Source organism: Equus przewalskii, chromosome 7 (genome assembly GCF_037783145.1).
Source record: "Equus przewalskii isolate Varuska chromosome 7, EquPr2, whole genome shotgun sequence".
Classification (NCBI taxonomy): Eukaryota; Metazoa; Chordata; class Mammalia; order Perissodactyla; family Equidae; genus Equus; species Equus przewalskii.
In genome coordinates, this window is record NC_091837.1 from 89,384,426 (window position 1) to 89,405,616 (window position 21,191).

Consider the following 21,191-nt stretch of genomic DNA (forward strand, 5'->3'; position numbering starts at 1 on the left):
CAAAAAGACAAGGACAGTTGTATTAATTTTTAAATAAACATTTTCTTTCCATTTAAAATTGAGGTGAGAATATTATTTGAAGATGATTACTAAAAGAAAGTAATATGCACATGCAAAAATGCTAGGAATAATTTTCTCATCAGTTAACCAATTATCTACGACAGCAGATCTCTACAAAGCTGATTCATTGTAATGCCCATGGAAAACCTCTATTTCAGACTTTACCTGTCATTGCCATGACAACCCTCATCTGTGCTTTCCTGGTTCATCAACACAGCCATTGACCGTGCTACAAATTCTACTTCGTTTGCCCGCCAAATCTGCTAAGGGAAATGCACTTTCAGACTGCACCAGCAAGCACAGGATAGTCTGGGAATGTTTTCAGGTAGTACTTATTTCTGTATCACATTTCTCTCTGAATCACTTAGAGAAACTCCTTGGGGCTTTGAAGTGCAAATTTTAGAAGAAAAGTTCCCAGGGAATAGTAGAGTCTTCTGATTTGGGTTATGATCAATAAAGAACAGTGTAGAGGTGACATACTTATGACTAATATGTCCTACTGCTTAAAAAAGTCAAGTTCAGTTCTTTTGGGCGTACATGCCCTGTTGATTGTGAATAGTCCTACTGTATTATAATCACTCTAATTCCTGTGGCAGTCTAGTTGAAGTGAGGTGGCTGAAAGTAGTTGGAAAGGGAAAATGCCATAAGGATGTACTGAAGCAGAATTTCAAGCAAGTCAGCATCGCTGTGGAATGGTGGGACGCTGGCCAACCGAGCAAGCAAGAACAGACAGCACAGCTCTTTTGAAGCAAAGGCATCAGGCAGATACGCCATGAAGAGGCAGAGGCTTAAAGAGTGCCAGGTTCTACAAATAGCTATTATTGCCACAAACAAAAATACCACCATCCCATGCACATCTTTGGAAAAGATGGCAAGTTGTTATTTTGTTAGAGTTTCAGCCATATTTATACATAAAGACGGAATTCACGCAAAATCGAATGATATATATATAGACATATACATCCATCCATATAGAAATAGGGTATCAATATATGTGCAGGAAAGTCTAGTTGAGAGAACTGGGTCTTCTGCATTACAACAAATTTGTTTTAAAAATTTGAACTGATAGACCCAAATAATTGCACTCGCTGTCCCACTGGTGAATTCTTACATCATTTGTTTACTTTCTATATCACTTCCCAAATTCTAACACATCTTTTAAAAACTGGTTATATTCTATACTAGTTTCCTTTTGCTCCTGTAACAAATTATCACAAATTTAGTGTCCTAAAACAAAAGAAATTTATTATTTTACAATTCTGGATGTTAAATCTGAAATGGGTCTCACTGGGTTAAAATCAAGGTATTGGTAGGGCTCTTCCTTTTCTGGAGGCTCTAGGAGAGAATCCATTCCTTGCCTTTTCCAACTTCTAGAGGATGCCCACATTTCTTGGCTCATGGGCACCTTCCATCTTGAAAACCAACAATGGCCATTTGAGGCTCTCTCACGTTACATCAGTCTAACATTGACTCTTATGCCTCTCTGTTCCACATTGAAGGACCGTTCTGATCACATTCGGCCCTTCCAGATCATCCAGGATAATCTCAACTATCTTTGGATCAGCTAGTTAGCAACCTTAATTCCATCCACAAACTTAATTTCCCTTTGCCACATAAAACAACATATTCACAGGTTCCAGCTTTTTGGATGTAGACATCTTTGTGGGTCATTATGCTTCCTACCATGGTCCAACCTATGTCTCACTAAAATTCAAGTCCATCTCACAGGCAAAATGCATCACCCCATTCCAAGGTGCCCAAAATTCTCAACTCATGACAGCATCAACTCAAAATCCAAATCCCATCAGCTTAACAGTCCCACATCTCAGCATCTACATCATCTAAATCAGGTATGGATGAGATCCTGAATATAATCCACTCTGAGGCACAAATTCTCTCCATCTGTAAACCCGTATAACTTAAGAAACACCTCACCTGCTCAAAAAACACAATGATGGGGCAGGCATAGGATAATATTTATAGACATTTGTGCTCAAAAGAGGAGAAAACAGGGCCCAGACTAAGGGCATAAGGATTAAGTTTGCTCTACTTCGTCAGTCCGGGGTTGCCGGTTTGGATTCCAGGCGCAGACCTATGCCCTGCTTATCAAGCCATACTATAAAGTAGAGGAAGATGGGCTCGGATGTTAGCTCATGGCTAATCTTCCTCAAAAAAACAAAAGGAGAAAATAGAAGAAAAAAGAAATCCACCAGTCCCAAGCAACTTTGAAATCCAGCTGAAAAATTCCACTTGGTTTCAAGGTCTGGGAATAATTCTCTGTGATTCTTAGCTCTACTTTCTGGGCTTAAGGCCCCACTCTCTGGGTGTAAGGTTGTGCCCTCTGAATCAGCCTTCCTTTTTTATGAAAGGTAGAATACATCTACCGCAGCTGAGTACTTTTATCAGCGTGTTTCTTGCTTGTAGATATTTAGGTGGTCTGACTATTTTCTTTTGTTTCATCCTCTCTCTCTCTTTCAGTTCAAGATGGCAATGTTTCTGCTGATATAACATTGTCACCAATCTCGTACTTTTCCAGTGTATGTCATGGGATTCACTCTACTAGCCAAGAGTCTTTTCAGATCATTTCTAGATAATCCCATCCCTATTTTTGGCTTCTGCTGAGATGATGGAAGAGATTTATGAGTCACAGGTCTAATCATTTCAAAGAGCCTTTTGTGAGACTGAATACTCTGATCTTTTTATCTTTCTTAGAGATTAGCAAAAGGTTGTCTAGCTTTACCTTCTCTTTTTTCTTTAGAGCATGCTTTTCCAGTCTCATCCCAAGATCCCCTAAATTTCAATAGTCAGTGAAGCTCTTAATTTTAGAATCTTTTGCCATCTAGCCAGTCATCAAGCCTTGGTTCTTTTTAATTTAAAAGTTCTTCCTTCAATCTGTCACTTCTCTCTTGTGTTTTCCTATAAGCAACAAGAAGAAATCAGGCGGAGCCTTCAACACTTTGCTTGGAAATCTCCTCAATTAAATATCCAAGTTCATTGCTTAAAAGTTCTGCTTTCCACATACCCAGGATGCAATTCTGCTCAGCTTTCTCACTCAATATAAGGATTCTCTTTCATCCACTTTCCAGGTACATGTTCCTGATCTTCTTCTGAGCCCTCAAAATAAGCACCTTTAACGTTCATATTTCTACCAACAGTTTATGACAACTCAGGTATTCTCCAAGATCTCTGTATTTTCAATACCATGCTCCTCAGTTCCTTGTGAGTCCTCACTGGCAAAGTTGTTAACATCCATATATCTACTCACAGTCTGTTTAAAGCAATATAGGGTTTTGCTTTCATCATACTTCTCAATGTTCTTCAAGTTTTTGCCCACTGCCCAATTCCAAAACTATTTCCACCTTTTTTCAATTAGTTTTTACAGCAGCATTCCACCTCCAGGCTCCAAAATCTGTATTTGTTTTCTATTGCTGCTGTAACAAATTACTACGAACTTCTAGTGATTTCAACAACACAACTTTATTATCTTACAGTTCTGGATGTCGGAAATCTAAAATGGGTCTCATTGGGTTAAAATAAAGGCGATGGCACGGCTGTGTTCCTTTCTGGAGGCTGTAGCGGAGAATCCATTCCTTCCTTTCCCAGTTTTCAGGTTTCCCACTTTCCTTGGCTCGTGGGCCCTTCTTCCAGCCTCAAAGCTGGAAATGGCCTTTAGAGTATTTTTTCTACCACATCATGCTGACACTGGCTTTTCTGCCTCCCACTTCTACACTGATGGACTTTTGGGATTACATTGGGCCTTCCCAGATATCCAAATTAATCTCCTTGTATTAAAGTAAACTGATTAGCATCCTTAATACAATCTATTAATGTAATTTCCAATTGCCATGTAACCTAATATATTCACAGATTCCAGGCATTAGGATATAAACATCCTTTTTGGAGGGGAGGCATTACTCTGTCCATTACACATGATTTTTCACTTCTTATAGGCTCTGAACTCATTGTAGAGAAGATAGGGTCTTATACATACTATAATTCAATAGTGTTAGCATAGTGGGTCGAGACATATTTGCTAAATAAATGTAAGCAGCAAATACAGTCTGATGGAAATTAAGTTATTCTGTGCATTCACTTTAAGAATAGTTACACGAGCTCTACTTAAATTGCTATAATGCCATACAAATTCTAAAATAGAGAAACATTTTTAGCCAAGAAAATAACACTGTGAGGTGTTTTCCTGATAATGCCTTGATTTATTTTGCACATAAATAAAATTACAATAAGCTTCAAATTATCTGCAAATTGTTATGAAAGGAAATGTTTAAAAAAATGAACAGCCTAGATAATAATATTTTCTTAGGCAAAATATACAGGATGCTTAAAATTTGAAAAGCATACTTCTTGAATATGCAATGATAAGTTAAATGTTAGAGTTTTCTAGAGATTTTTATCAAGAAGCCTAGTAACTACAGACACCCAGAAAAAACGAGAATGTAAAATGGAGATAGAGCATATGCATTATTTCTTTCATTTGTTTTCTTTCTTGAATTGTCCTCTTGCTCAAATGATACAATGTCTCTTTTGGAGAATTTAAGTGAAGGTTGGATGCTGGTCCTTTGATGTTGGGACGACTGTGGGATTGAGTGCAGACGTGATGTTATAATTGATTGAGGCACGGCCTTGGCTAGTCCATAAGACACATTTGTGCAAATTAGTAAATAGTAATCATTTCTGGATATGACTCTCTCCAGGGCAGCTGAATGTGAATGGAATCAGCCTTTGTCTCTCCCTCAGTTGAGTGTCCTTAACGTGGACAACTATAAACATGGCAGCCCTGGAGAGAGGGATGGTGTTGGTGAGTGGAAGCAACTGGCATCACAAGAAATTAAAGTTTCCCCTTGAGTATTTAGCATGCGAGCCACAGGTTTCAAGTCATGAGAGCATTATACATACAACTGACCATGTCAGTAATAGCAGACATTTGAGAAGAACAGGAAATGAATCATACACTTCAGGCTTAGATGGACTGAAAAGGCAGACTTTTATAACAGAGGCAGAGGGAGGGGAGACAAATCATTGCCTCTTTGGTCATTGTGAACTGAAAGACATTTCAGACAACATGGGGAAGGTGAATTTTTAAATGCACACACCAGTTAATGGTGAAATGTGGATGATATAGTATTATCTCTTAATTAAATTCTTGAATATAACTGTAGGAAAAGTGCTTGCAATATGTGATGTAATTAAAGTCATAATCTCTACCCTTTGTAGGTGCATCAGCACAGTGGTTATATAACTGATAAGCAGTAGCTTAACTTCTGCACAGAGTTCACAAACCTGAGCAATGCATTTTCTCCAGACCTTTGATTTCTTTATCTTTAAAAATGAAAAAGTTGAATGAGATGAACTCAAAGATCTCTTTCAGATCTAAAGAAAACACACATCTATGATGGAAATACACCTGAGACCATTTGGTCCAGTCCCAGATGAACCATATTCAAAAATATGCAGTCCAGCAATTAACCACTAAATAAATACAGACACTCCTCAACACTATTCTCTGCCTCTCCAGGAAACAACAAGAGGAGGAAGGCATTCTTTCTGTACAGAAAACTTCTTAAAAATCTTCTTTCTCCTTTGCTACTGCTTTCAATATTCTCTGCACAGATGGGAGCTAATCCTGGAAATTTTCTCTCCCACTCTCAACTTCTCTCCTGAACACCCACCTAAACCAAACAGCATTTTGTCTCTCTGTTTATTCTTCATCCCTTCCCCCGAGCCTTCTATTGTACAGATCTCATCAACCAAGTCACAGGCTGGGTGGCAGGCAGTACGGAATAGATGAAATTGCCCTCACGTGAGTATCTTTGGTACCTAATAGGCACCCTGCTATGCCTCTCAAGTTTTTAAATTTCATTTCTTGAAAAATATGCCTCAAGAAAAAATGTGATTTTGTCCCATACGCTTTCCATTTGAGAGCCTTTGCTGGGGCTGAAATTAGAATATTTGGGATCCACAGTGAAAATATAATACAAAGACAACACAATACCACCTGAACTAAAGTTATTCAGTCTTTTATTTCTGTGTGGAAAACTAATCAAATAAAGTCCTACTTTTAAACTTAAGCTTTAAAACCTTTTATTCTTTCATCTTTTAGTGCAAAATCCAAATTAAATTTTAGTTGTTCAGGAAATGATATAGATAGATAGATGTATGATTTTTTTTCTTTCTTAGCAGAGCATATATCAGAACACTGGTATCTTGACCAGAAAATTTAACAACTTTCAACATGGTTAATACTCAATGGACATATACTTTTCAGATACAAAAAAGAAAAGCATCGTGTTGGATAACTAAAATAACATCGACTCCATGACAATATTGTACCTAAATAATATATTCCATTTAATACACATAGAAATCTTTTTAAAACACTCAGTTTAAATCAATGCAGTGCAGTGTATCCTTTCCACTGCTTTAGAAGTCAATCAGCATGGATTTTGAGAGGAAGCTAGGAATTGGGCAGAATGTTCCTAAAACACTTTGAGCTCCTCAGATGAAAGGTGCTATTTAAGTACAAAGTATTATAATAATTTCAACATATTTAACAACTCCACTCACTTCCATGCCAATACCTAACTTGACCTCACCTATTTGGTACTTTGAGATGCAATCCTTAAGTTAAATTTCTCCAATAGGGTGTGTGTAACTTCATTCCATAAAACTAGTTCAGAAAAAGTATCATCAAAAGAGAAAGATTCCATAAATATCACATTCTATGTCCGTAAATAGCAGAAAATCTCTCTATTAGAAAGGAAAGTACAAGGCTAACAGAAGATATTTGTTCCTAAAGAGATTGAAAGGGTTACTTCCTCCAAGAGTAGAGCATCCTTTCTTAATCTTGAACAAAGTCCCTGGTAATACCAGTGGACTGGGGGTACAGCAGATACTTTTACATATTTTCTCCTTAGTTTATATGTTCAAGTGGCAAATAAAATTGAGGTATGCAGGCAGCTGGCTGTAGGGGAGAGTTATTTTCTACTCAAAAGGCATTCTTAGTTTGAGTAAAAAGAAATGTGCATTATGGAGAAATGGTATTCTCCCTTCTAAAAATTCATTTAAAAATTACCAACTACGATATTTTCTCTTTTTTGATTTTTTTATCTTAAATCATTTCCTTTACACAAGTAGTACCAAAAATACAATGTCCTTTTCAAAAATTAAAGCGTTATTGATAACGCTGATCAATTTTCAATATATCTCCATCTTGCCCCTCAATTCCTCCTCATTCCTCTCCTGTTCCCTACCTCTGCATAGGGTAACCATTGGTAATGAGTTTGGTGAATATTATTCCAGTATTATTAAAGTTCTTTCATTATAAAATATTTTCTTATTATTCATTTTTCTACAATACATTTGGCTTAAATCATTTTTTAAGAAAAAAGTCTAATTAAGATGAGAAAACAATATCATTCTTTTATAATGAGCAGTTTTATATGTTTTGTATAGTTTCTTATTAAATTATCCACGGATTATCAAATTTTCCATCATGTAACTTTTAACATTTTCAGTGACTCTGGAACTCATCTCTCTTCTCAGAAGCAGCAGGGTATATTGTTGAGGATACCTCACAAGCAACTCCGTTTACACAGGAAGAAGAGAGGGTTTCCTTACAGGCTCATCCAGGAGCCCCCCACCAGGGCTCTGGGTCCCTTGGCACTTCTTCAAGCCTCACCCTTGTCCTTCATTTCTGCAGACCTCAGGGCTTAGACCAACTGACTTCTCCCTGACTATTGCTCAATCCTACACTCCTCCTTATGCATGCTAGACTATACGCCTAGGTGATTAATCACTGCATTGTGAGCCTGTGTAGTGACACTGTATCCAAAAATAACCATAACCCATGAAATAAAAAGTGAGGAATCATCAAAATGTGTCAGGAGATACCGGAAAAAAACACTTTAAGAATGTTTCCACTGCATCTTCCCTGGCTCTGCCCTCCTACCTTCCATATCCACACATGACCTCCAGTTGGCTAATTCCCATCTACACCAGTTCAGAAGCATAGCTATTGGGAACAGAAGCCAGGGATTAAAAGGCTATTTCTTTAAATTTAGTAGAAAAGAAAGTCAAAGAGACTCAGATATTATGGAATAGAGAGTCTTGAGGTAAGAGTTGACACAAATTAGTGTCCCGATCAGGCACAATGGAAACTGAAGACTGGACAAGGGAACTGACCCATGGCAGTTTGAGAACTTGAGCACCATTGGACAAAACAATCCATGTCATGGAGATGAATCATCAAGCATCTTAGCTGGATTCTATTAAACATACATGTTGTATAATTAAGCTTCAATATTTGGATTCCACACTTGCTATACAATTTTCTGATTATAATCTGGATAATCATGTATGTTTGCTTACAAGAAAAGTTGACCTATATGATTCTAAGAATTCTTATTGAAAACGTACATATGTTTATATGTAGATGCATGTATATAAATGTATAAATACATATATTTATATTCAGTGTTTTTAACTTGATGAATGTGATTCATTCCTAAGAGTGGGGACATTATTAGTGTGCTGACATCAAGTTTCTGAGACTGTAAATTAAATTCCAGATTCCAGATTGTGGTAAATTCACAATAATAATAAAGACCACCTGGCTTCCCTCTGCTAGCTCTGCTCTGACATATTTTACGACTGCATCAGAAATAACTATAACTCCCACCTGGATGCCTAGGTGCATTTAAACAAACCTAACAAGGAAAAGTACCATTATGTAGGTATTAGTTTTGCCCATCTTCCCCAAAAAAATCAGGGAGAAAGTGGCTGTAATTTGAAAAATCTGGGACACATGTTCTCCCAACAAACTATACCAAACCTACTCCATTGTTCCAATGAAATCAATGAAACTGATGGGTACCAACAGATGAGATCTTATAGAAAGTGAAAAACTTCATAAATATCCATTGGTTGGCAATCAATCGATCTTCAAATAATCCTGTGAGGTGGTCAATATTATCCCTCATTTATAAATAAAAATATTGAGGCACAGAATACAAAGAAACATGTCCAAAGTTTACAGCAAGCCAGAAGTAAGAAAGCCAGGACTGGAAGCCAGATCTGATTCCAAAACTAGCGCTCCTCACAGCTGTGCTGGAGTCCTGTCTCAAGGTGACCCAATGGGCAGATCTTCCCCTCCAACGTGCAGTCCAGTCAGGGACCCTGATCTCGGCAGTGCTTTATATCCTAAATCATTACATTGACTTGAGGAACTCCACCCGCTCAATTTCCCCAAATCACTACTTGAAGCATACTACCAAATCAAAATTAAGCCCCAATTAATCTGAAGCCTGCCTGATTCCCTATTCCCTGAGTGCTGTCTGAATTATCACTAATCCCTGCCCCCTTCCTATTTCATTAACTAATTGGCTTCCTCAATACTGCCTCTTTATAGAACGAGTTGTAGATTATTGTGCCACTCAGGCAATGGCCTTGGGCCACAGAACGTCAGCTTCAGCAGTCATGGAAGTTTTACAAATCTCCTTTTCATGGTCCTACTTTTCCCTCATGTGCCCAGTGTAGGTGTCCCTGTCCTCTTTCCTCTAGTTTATCTGAGCGAAAACAGAAGCTTCAGTCCATCCTTAACTCATCTTAATATCATGGAATCATCTCCTCACTTTCCCTTCTCATTCAGTTGTTCCTGGCAAGTAATAAAATCTTCTCCTTCTATAGATGAAGTAAGGTGGCTCTAAAGAAAGACTGGGCAAAGAACAATGTACAGGGAACAAAGTGGCTTTTTCAAACCTAGGATTGCAGATTAAGCTCCACCATTTATGTTATCTCAAGTAGAGATAGAAATGTGACTAGCATTGCATATGTTGATAAAGCATGTTAGTTGACGCTACATCCTTTATGAAACCACAGTTTTAAATCCTAGATGTTATTCCCATGATCACCAATTCCAGGATGAAAATACAACTTAAAAAAGCTTAGACCATACCTGATTATGCTCAAAATTATCAGATAAGAAAAAATACATATATTTCCATTTACAACTTTAGCACTAACGATCTGACAGATGAAGTAATCTCAGCGTCTGCACCTTTTTGGAACACGTCAGCTTAGTTTGATCACCACATGTGAAATGGCCAAGATTTCTGTGAACAATCCAGTACTAGCAAAGCATAATTAAAACTACAATCTTTTAGTGATATTATGAAAATACCCCTTATGTTTAAGGTTAATACAGTTAATATCTGACTTATTTAACAGAAACCATAATCTCATAATGAAAGTCATCATTAATCTTACATTAATTATTTTTAAAATTTGAGTGCTTGAACTGAGCATCATAGCCTGCTTTGACGTTACCGCTGTAACATGCAACACAAACTTCAACAAATTTGACATATATTCCCACTTCATCTGTTGCCTGTTATAACCTAAGTAAAATGATAGGTGCAAACTGAAAAAATACGTAATTATATATAAATGATGTGCTTTATATAATTTGAGTCATTTTCCCATTAAAAAAATGACCACTTCATCAAATCTCAAATTGCCTAGCCTGATGTTCTTGCAGTTTAAAAATGTGATAACGGATTTTTATTGTAATAAATGATAGCTCATCATAAAGTGAGCCAGTCAACATCACAGGCCCTTTTTAATATTAGCAGGTTAAAAGGAAAATTGACATAAAAAGCATAATTATATAATTACAGATAATGTCTGCCAGACTTTGCAAATGAGTATTTGGCTGCTACGGGTCTCAGTCTTCCTTTCATCACAACTCTTAGGAATTTGCATTTCTAAAAAGAGATTAGACTGCTTTATGCTAAGATCCATTTGCTTTAAAAATTATAATTTTCAGAACAAACAAATTTTTTATTCAAGTTCACCAAAGATCATTTTGATGGATACATTTTACAATACTACAACTGCCTTTTCAAGTTTATTGGGATTCAACATATAATTAGTCTCTTTATTACAGACTACCTCTCAAATCACACATTTCAGCATAATGGAAGTCCATTTAATTAACTGTATTGCTGATGGTCATGTAGACCTCTGAGTCATTATACTTTACCTCGTGTAAGCTAAATTTTAAGGAAAATATATTTTTGTTTCAGAATTTGTGAAATTAAAAGAGCGTGCATTATAGGTTTGGTTTGAAATAGAACTGCAAAATTCTTTGAAAAATTATAAAGTTTCTTACAAAAGTTCTTGTACTGTGAAGATAGAAAACTAGGAAGAGAAAGATGTAGGGAAGAAACAAGCCCCTACTCACCAGGTGTGAAATTGTATCGAGCTGAAAATCCCATAGATTCCAGCTCTCCATCAGCAAAAAATTTAATCCATAGAAATCTTCCACTGGATTTTATGACAGGTGGATTTTGTTGTCCACAAAAACGTCCAATTATTGGAGAAAATCCAAAAGGTCCATCTCGAACTTCAATGTGATCAAATTTGCACTCCCAAGACGGTTCAATAGAGTACTTCTCATCAAAGTAGAGTTCAATGCACTGTCTTGGGGCAGCTGAAAAGAAGAAAGATTATGTCTAGAAGGCCTTTTAAAATCTTTAGTTAGATTTTTCTGATTCTACTTCAGATTTTATCTGTACACCTTCTGTGAAACTTTGAACATGATATCCAAGGAAATGCAAAGCAAGGACGCTATACTTAGCACTCTAAGGGTTAATATTTCCATAAGAATGTCTAAGGGATGCTCCTTAAAATTGATGATGTTGCACAAAATATTATCCTGATATAAAATGACCATTTTGATGTCTAACACAGAACTAACCAAACACAGTATGTTTTGTGAAAGGCTGCCAGCTCAGGTTTAGAAAGTTGAGAGGCATCTTTTCGTGACTTCTCCTATATTTTCTGGAGTACCCAGTTTGAAGGTCAGAAACCACTTGAGAATTGTTCAGCATAAAGTTATACAACCATTCAAATAGTCTCAATCGGATGCCTTGATTAGATCAAAGTGCATATACAAGGATATTAAGAGTAATTTTTCTAGAATACAAATTTTATCATGTTACTCTCAGGTTTAAACTCATTCAGCAACTATCAGCTATGGGAAAATGATCAACATAATTTACATATAGGATCCTTAAGGGTATCCTATAATCCTCACTTCTGAGGTCTTCTCACCTCACCTGCAGACCAAGCTCAGACCACTTCAGATGTATCATGTTTCTAGGATACAACCTCTTTTGGACTCTCATGTATTTTCCCACTTTCTTGAGTATCTATGTACCTCTAATTTGTTAACTCTTGTTTATGGAGGCAAATCTTACTTAAAGGAAACTTCCTCTCTAAGTCTACTCACTAAAGACAAAACCTATTCACCTTGTTTTTAGGACTCAGCACAGTACTTGTCATTGAGGATTTCTCAAAAAAATCTTTCTTGGGTGAAATGTGAATGAGCTTATCTTCATAAATGCTTTTATAGTTCTCCAAAGAACCATGGAAGAGACTTCCGGAGCTAGCAGCTCTGCAAACCTGCACTTGGATGCACTGGCTAGGCCCCTTCCATTCTTCCCTTGTCGTATGTCCAAAACGTTCACAATTCTGGCATTACAGGCTGACATTCAGCCAGGATACCCCGGAATAGCCATAACATTTGTTGAAACATCACACACATTTATCCCAGCTAGTAAACAGCTGTTGCCTGGAGTCCTTTGAGTGTTTCCCAGCCACCGGGCCCTCTTCAGGGACCAAGCCCCTCCAGAAACTGGAAAGTTAAGACCTGGCACAGCAGAGCCTGCTGCCCATGTGATCAGCAGTCACTCTGAATGACTGCTGTCCACACCACACCATCCTCCTTAATGGCTTTAAAACCAAAGTCTTGCAAGCATGGATGTCAAAAATTCATACAGAATTGAGATACATGATGACTTGGAAATTAGAGACTTATAAAATACAATGCAATCCTGATGTTCTGCGAGGATAAACTTGAAGATCAATTGGTTAAAGATCAATGCATGCTAAAAGACTACTTTAAGGATTATTTTGAATCTCTAAAAATGTTTCTGACTCTTTAGATATTGAAAAGAGACATTTGTAACTCTTACAAGAAAAAGCACAAATGGTTTTATCTGCCACTAAGGTATATCGCGGAGGTTAACAAATATAGTATCTACCATGAAGATAAATTTGAGGGAGTTTCAATGAATTTTTAAAAATCTGAAAATTGGAAAATATCCTAAGAAATTGCCTGGACAACTATGTCTTTCCTCCTTAAGTATTTGTCCAAAAATAAAAAGGCAAATGCCTAAGAAACTGGACTATTTATGTATTAGCATTAAAGTACCATTTATATGTATCATTATCATATAGAATATGTCTTTGTTTTCCTTCTCTTTGATAAGGCAGTATGGTGTTTTATGAGCAAACAAACTATTTCGGAAAGTAGGATATTTCTTTTACATGTAAATAATGTATGGCTAGCAGACAGTAAAGCAATGAGAATAGCCCTGTGCTAATTTATATAAAACTGTAGATATAAACATGTATCTATTTTCCCTATCAGGAAATATTTGGCCATCTAACATGCATTCATTTATGCATATCTTCATTTTTCATTGTCACTTAAGTGCTGTCCAGCATAGATGAACAAGCATTTCAATGTTCCTTCAGGAAACATACTATTACTTGGCTTCTGATAGACCAAGTTATACGTGGACAAGTCCTTTTCCTTTGGTCCAGGATGTTGAAATTAACTCCACACACTCAACATACGAAATTCCATAAGTTGAATTTTATAAGGTAATAAAATCACTTTTAAAAAGTAACTATGTAGGGGCCGGCCCTGTGGCCGAGTGGTTAAGTTCACACACTCAGCTTTGGCAGCCCAGGGTTTCGCCAGTTCAGATCCTGGGCACTGACATGGCACCACTCATCAAAGCCATGCTGAGGTGGCATCCCACATAGCACAACCAGAGGCACTCACAACTAGAATACACAACTATGTACTGGGGGGCTTTGGGGAGAAGAAGAGGGAAAAAAGTAGAAGATTGGCAACAGTTGTTCGCTCAGGTGCCAATCTTTAAAAAAAATATATTTCTTGTTGTAAATTTAAAAATGAGTGATTATGGTACATGTAAACCATTTGAAGCTACCTAGGTCCAACTCCTCAAAGTCACAGTTCCGCTCCCTGCAAATCTCTCAATTCACAGTTGCCTTTCACTTTAACATTTTTCCATAAGCCATCATCGATCTAAAACAGAGGCTCCTTTTCTAGAGGTCTTAACCTCTTTGAGAATCACTGGACACATTGAGAATTACGAGCACCTTCACCTGAATGTGCCCAAATATACAGAATACCGCTTCCTATTTGAGGGAGGTTTAAGAGCACCTGAAATCCATAAAAGGGACCCTCCTTTCCATGACTGACTCCACCTGTATTTATCACAGCCTAGCTTATCCCAAGAAACCTGATCAATTATTTATCTCTCTTTCTCTTGTATTTTAATCATACCTTTTTCTACAGGTTACTCTGTTCAGAATTTAACATGACAATTTACCCCATTAAAAGAAGAAAATAAAAGAAAGAATGAAAGGGAAAATTGCCTTTCTGCTGGTGGACCATCAAGATCCCTCAGGTACTCCCGCATCCACAGCGAGCTGGCCCCCACCCGCACCATGTCAATGAAAGCACACATCCTGAACTTCCTAAAAGCTTCTTAATTGTCTCATTCAATAGATGCATTTGCTTTTACCTTATTTTTCTTTGCTGTAAAAACTAATACTTTGGCTCCTCCCTGAAAGTTGGTCCACTCTAGCTCCTGTAACATCTTTTACCTGGTTCTCCAGTTGATCACTCTCGACTTTCCTTCACAGTCCTTTTTACCTTTCTCCTTTCTCTGCCCCTCCCTGACATTATTTTCCAGAATTCTATTCTCCCTCTTCTTTCCTCTCTTTCTAGACCAGTGCTCTGGGCGCCACAGTGCAGTGGCATCGTACTGGAGAGCTATTATGATACAATGATGCCTGCAGCTCCATCTAAGACCAATTAAATCAAAATTCCTGGGAGCAGACCCAGGCATCTGTATTTTTTGAAAGAGTTGAAAAACACTGCTCCAAATACTCCCTCTGGATAGTTTTATTCATTCTAACAGCCTCAACAACAATCTCTATATTTATGAACTATAAATTATATTTTCAGCCCAGAACTCTTCAGTGAGCTAAAAATCTATATATCCAATCTCTTTATGAGACATCTTCATAAATACAAAATCGATCATATTATTTTTCCTTTAAATCCTCTTTCTCTACCTATATTCTTTATCTGCCATGGCCATTTCATCTAATGTCACCAAACCAAAATCTTTAGAATAGTCCTGGGATTCTTATTCTCTCATCCCTACATCCAGTCATTCATGATTCAGTTTCCTAAATAGCCTTCATTTCTTCCTTTGACTCCATCACCAATGTCACTTCTGTAGTTCAGGCTTTTACTATGGTTTACTTGGTTTTTCACAATAGTTCCAGCTAATATTCTTTTCCTTCAGGTACTTCATCAAAATCTCACTTTATTAGTTCTTTACTTGAATTATTTCAATGGCATCCCATTGTCTATAACACAAAGTCCAAACTTTCATGGATGGAAGAGATAGAAGACCAGGTCCTTCTTTACCTAGACTGCCAACCTCTTCAGTCTCCTCAGTTGTTCCCCTCCTCACTGTATGCAGCAGGCCTTTGATACCACATGTGGGTCCTGACCGCACCACTGCACGAGCTAGTCTATACACAGAATGATATCTCCTGGATCTTCTAAAAGCTAAGAGTAAGCTTCTCCTCTTATAGCCTTCTCTTCCTTCTCCCTATTTCAAACACCGTGCTAATCTTGGGGCCCCTTTAGACTGTTTTCTGAAAGGGGTGTATCCTCCACCATACTGAAAGTTCCATAGGGCAAGTACCATGTTTGTTTTATTCAATGTTCTCTACACTGTATCTAGAAGAGTGATTATCTCTTACTAGTTGTTCAATAAATATTTGGTAAATAAATACATAAATGAAAAAACAGCTAGTATGAACTATTTCCAAAAGGGTATAGAAGTGTCATTGATAGTAACAGGAGGTTCTGTTTATTTCCCAACTTCAAGTTTTGTCATTGACATAACTACAAATGAATGCAAATATGTGAACCATCCTAAAATGAAATGTCAGCAATGCTTTTTAATAATAAATAATAATAAACATGAAAACACAATTAACATGTGAAGATTTGCTTCTGAATTAATTCTTTAAATGAGAGAACTATTTGACTTTATTGTTTTAATAATTCGGAGTTTTAAAAACTATTGTTCCAAAATGCAAATTATGCTATGTGAATTTAAGCAAGATATTTAACTCTCTGTGCCTTAGTTTCCTTATCTGTAAAGTAGGGACAACAAAAAGTACCTACTTCCTACAATTAAATGTTTTAATATACGTTAAGTTCTTTGAAAGTTCCTAATATATATACAGTAGATATGTAAATTAACTTGATAAAAAGAACAATGAAGTTTATCCCAGGATTTCCATATTTCAATTTCCTTTTCTATCAAACATGAGGAAGAAAAACTGTCAGAGCTCAGTTTTCTCAGCTTTATCCTTTTATTATGCGAGCTTATTGTTTTCCCTTCTTCTTGTAATGTGCTGTATCTTTGTTAAAAGTTCAACTTCAAGCACAAAAAGGAGAGAGGAAAGATCCCTGGCCCAAAAATCATTTCTAGATAGAAATTCTTGAAACGAGTTAAACAGAAGGCTTTTTTCTTTGAAAGAGCTACCAAATGAAACTGTCCCTCATTTACAAGTAAATACTGAGCATTCATATCTTCTTCCTTAAGGTGGCTTGTCTGTCTGTATGTGGGGTGGGGGTAGGGGGCGAGTTTTGGGCTACCAGGTATTAACATTTCTATCAAAATCTTCTATCATTAGATGAAATGTTGATATTTTTAACAATTGTACTTCATCGAATGGTGTCTACAAGGGGAAGAGAAATAGGAAAAGTTCAAAAAGAAGTGAATCTTTTTCAGTACTATTTATCCTTCGAGCTGGGAGAAAATGATGAAAAGAGTCACCATAATTTGGAATCCCGACTTCGGCATTAAAGTATGATAACGTACCTTGTTAGCACAAACTAAGGCAACTGTCATTCAGACTGATGTTCAGAAAACATGATTATAGATTTATTTCTGACATTAATATGTTACTTGTGCTTCATATTATTAAATAAAAAATAACAAATGTATAGGTTATTCTAATAATTGTTAAACTGATAAAATACTAGTTTCCAAATTGTTGCACATTAGGAAATATTATGCCAACTCTGCATTCAACCATTACTTTAGAATTCCAAATCAATCAAATCAATAGCCAAATAAACTAAGTTGTTGTTTTGTTTTTATTTCCTAGAATTTACTTGTTCATAGCCTATTCCTAATAATTTCAATAATTATCTTTGATTCCAGATTTCACTGCTGTTTGCTTCACTCAGAGATATTTACATGCATGGTCTCAAAACCAATTTTTGTAATGTTTATATGAATATTGTGCAACAAAACTCAGAGATGGCCAGGTCCTGCTTAGCATGCCCTGGGGCTCTGGCACTCCCTGCCCTTACCTTCTATGATGTAGATGCACTCTCGGTCAGGGGGGTACTTGCTGGGATAGTTGGGAGAGGTAAAGATACCTCCCTCCGCATGTTTTGTCCAAGTTCCACACTGCACTGATTTCTGTGTTTCTGAGGTGGTTTGCTTTTCTGTAAGAAAATTTAAAAAGAGCCATTATCCAATTTGCTATACAACTAAAAATAGAGGACATTCTTATAATATCCATTAGTAAATTAATTTCTAAATGTCATCTTAGTCAAAACCAATCAGTTATACACACCATAAAATGTTCAGACATTCTGGAATATTAAGAATATGGGAACAATAAGACAATGCAAATAATTAGAAGTCTTCCACTCCCATTTTCCAAAGAAACACACCTGTTCCTTTCTTGGTTGCCCCAGACAAATGGAGGATGATTAAACTTGCTACAACTGAAACAGAAGAGAAAAATTAGAAAATGATATTAATATACACTGAAATGATGAAATTCTATAACAACATAACATAATTTAAAGTTAAATGATATCAAATCAGATTAATTTTGTTATCGTTAACTGTTCTGAGTTGACTCAGAACTTGGAGAAACTGATTCAAAATGTACAAATCAGGAAAACTTAGGATTCCCTTCAGGAAGTAATGCAAGTTAAAAATGGATGAAACCCAAACTCCTAAAGCAAATGCACCCTTCAAGAGGCAATATTGTAATGTAATTCACATTACAATAGAATTTCAGGACCAGCACTGTTTCCAAGCTGCCCTTCATGAATAGCTTTGCTAGCATCTCTAAAGAAAGAGTGACAGCAGCTGTAAGGATGAAAAGGAAAAGCTAACAATGAGAAAGGACTCCAGGACTGATCCTAACACATTGCCAATGTTGTTGTATTTTAGAAAATAAATACTTAGGCAAATCCTATGGCCTGTGGGGGAGGGGCACAGGAGAAAAACAGATTAATGTGGATCAGAGGCATTAAGCAGCACTATAAAAATGTTTCTCATAAAAATGTACTGAACTCCCAAGTAATCCCAGTCTTCAGCATTTTCTAAGCTATGAAATTAATCTCTTTGAACCTTAACCTTGATTTAATATTTAGTATTATTCAAAAATAGATTATTATCTTGAGAAAGGTGTTTTCTATGAGCATTTCATTGATTCATTTTTTCAGTATCAAAAAGAGACTGATCTGTAATAAGAGTAAATCTTCAAAGACTACTGTAACCTGAACTTCTGATTTACTGTCATCTTCTTGATTTACTCAACATTTTTACAAAACCTAAATCTAGAAAAGTCTTAAAGCAATCTAGTCTTCCTGATTTCCGATTTTTCCTCCTCTACTTAATTTTTGTAACTTATTTTGTTGCCCAGTTACCCAAAAGCTCTAAGTTCTATTAGGTGTATAATCATATTTCCACTTAAAGTGAATTTGGGGAAGGGAGGACATAATTCACAATGATTTCCTAAACTGAAGCTCACTACTAGAGCTTATAAATTTACACTTAAAGATTATTCCAAGAAAAGTATGGGGGCTCTGTTATTAGCATTTGAGAAATTATATCAATTATATTACTGTGTATTCTAGCCTGGTCATCTGCTTTTAGATTAAAATATTAGTCGCTGTTACTGTCTGCATTTAAAGAGAAAAAAAATCTTATTTTAACTTGCCATACAAACAGACAGGTATATAGCTGTCAGTGTCAGGATGTACGTTTGCTGTATTCTTTACTCTGTTTTTCCTAGTTTGGTGGAATCACATTGTGGAACACGTACTACGATTAACACATCAGGAAAGCTGATCCTTCAGCTGCGCGGCACAGGATTAACCTCTACTTTCTGCTTTATAATGTGAAATTCCCACCACACATTTTCTTCTATTGGCTTTTACTTGATGACTTCCGATGCTATTTTCCTCCAATTCCTTGCCCCCTCAACTGCACGCGTTACCGCACACTCATAAAGCAACACTAGAGATCTGCCGGCCAGAAGAGTTGAGGTTGGCACCGCTCTCCCCTCAAGCGCTGCGTTCCAGTGCGCCCTAAACTACCTACTGGAGTGGGAACATGGCCCGCTGAGCTCCAGAAGCCCCTGAAAGAGAAATATTCCTCCTCATCCCACAAGCTCTCAGCCCCGCTCTCCCTCTCTCCACCTGCGCTCTCCTTCGGGCCCACTCCCCAGCCTCGTCCGCACGTGCCCATCCCTGAACTACTCGCCGCGCTCAGCCCCCAGGATGTCGCTGCGCGCGGAAAGGCTGTTTTCCTTGGCGGATCCTGACATCCAGCGACGACTGACGGTGCGCCGCCCCCACGCCCCGCTCTATTATGCTGCAATACAGAAAGTTTACATCTGCCCCAGACTCGCGGGGACTGCGGGGTCCGGCTGGAGCGCGGCGGCGAGGCTCGTCCCTGCGCGTTCGGCCACGAGGGAAGAGAGGGAGGGAGGGAGGGAACCCAGAGTGGACCGGCGCGGCGGGAAAGGTACTCACTGTGAAACAAACTGCGTCCATAGATCATGTCTGTTCGTTACACCAGAGGTTCCGATCTCCACTAATTCCATTTAGAGACGGGAAGACTTCCAGTGGTGGGGGAGAGGATGGAGTCGAGAGATTTTAAATATGCAAACCAAGAACAAAATGAAGGTGGGGGGGGGGTGGGAGAGAGAGAGAGGAAAGAAAGAGATCCGAGCCCACACAGCAGCAAGATCCGAATTCGTGCGTCCTCCGCCCCTGGCTCGCTCTGGCTGGCTCTCTCACCGCCGCGAAGCTAGCATCCCCACCATGACGCTCGCATCACACCCGGGCGCCGATCGCCACCATCAGCACCGCCGGCGGCAGCACCCTCCTCCTTTGCATCATCGCCGCCGCCGCAGCTGTCAGGAGGACGCGCGGGCAGTCGGCGCGCAGGCGGCGGCGGGCGCGGGGCGAGCCCCGGGGTGCCCCGAGCCGGGGCCGGGGCTAGGCGGCGGGCGCGGCGAGGCCGGGGCCAGTCCAGACCGACGGCAGCGACGGAGCGGGCGGCGGCGGCGGCGACGGCGGCGGCTGGGGCTCGCTCAGTCCCCAGTTTCATACACCACGAGCAGCAGGTCGGAGCAGCCTCCCCGGGAGGACGTCCAGCAGCAGCCCTCCTCTCTCCAACCCTTGGGGATCTTCCGCTGAGGCATTGAAGACAGGAGGAAAGGGTCCGTCATCGGCTCGCCGGGCTCCACGCCACCTCTGCGATCTTGCGGAAAGAGGAGCGGGTGGGTGGGTGTCTGGGAGGAGGGCTTGAGGGTGGTGGAGGGGAACGGGGGTGGCAAAGGGGGGCGGGGAAGGGAGGTAGGGAGGGGAAGGAGCAGGAAGATGGCAGAGTTACCAAGTGGGCGCCTGAGTCATAGCCCTGGGATACGCGACCCTGCAAGAAGCCGGGAGCCGGGGTGAAATTGCGCCGCTCCGCGCGGCCGGCGCCCCTGGGGCTAGTGCGCGGCGGAATGGGGCGGCGGCGGCGGCAGGAAGGACATCACAGGCCCTCGGATCCTAGGGGGGAGGGGAAGGGGAGGGGGTGAGGACCAAGCTGGGATCCGTC

At 38.8% G+C, this 21,191-nt stretch overlaps 1 protein-coding gene across 26 annotated transcripts in view; it reads right to left on the bottom strand.

Annotated features, from left to right (window-relative positions):
• Positions 1-20,257, bottom strand: part of NETO1 (neuropilin and tolloid like 1) — a 104,151-nt gene extending 83,894 nt beyond the window's left edge. For 11 of the 26 annotated variants that reach the window (XR_011542113.1, XR_011542112.1, XM_070627890.1 and 8 more), the window contains exons 1-4: positions 20,117-20,257; positions 18,017-18,070; positions 17,648-17,785; positions 11,318-11,566 (exon numbers count right to left, since the gene is read on the bottom strand). Coding sequence is in view for 20 of the 26 variants with exons in the window: in XM_070627890.1 (XP_070483991.1) it covers positions 11,318-11,566; positions 17,648-17,785; positions 18,017-18,070; positions 20,117-20,144 (469 nt within the window). In the remaining 6 variants the exon portion in view is untranslated. Of the gene's footprint in view, positions 1-11,317; positions 11,567-17,647; positions 17,786-18,016; positions 18,071-19,780; positions 20,070-20,116 lie in introns of those variants that run through there. The other 15 variants (XM_070627879.1, XM_070627878.1, XM_070627881.1 and 12 more) reach the window with 9 other exon arrangements.
• Positions 20,258-21,191: the final 934 nt, after the last annotated feature.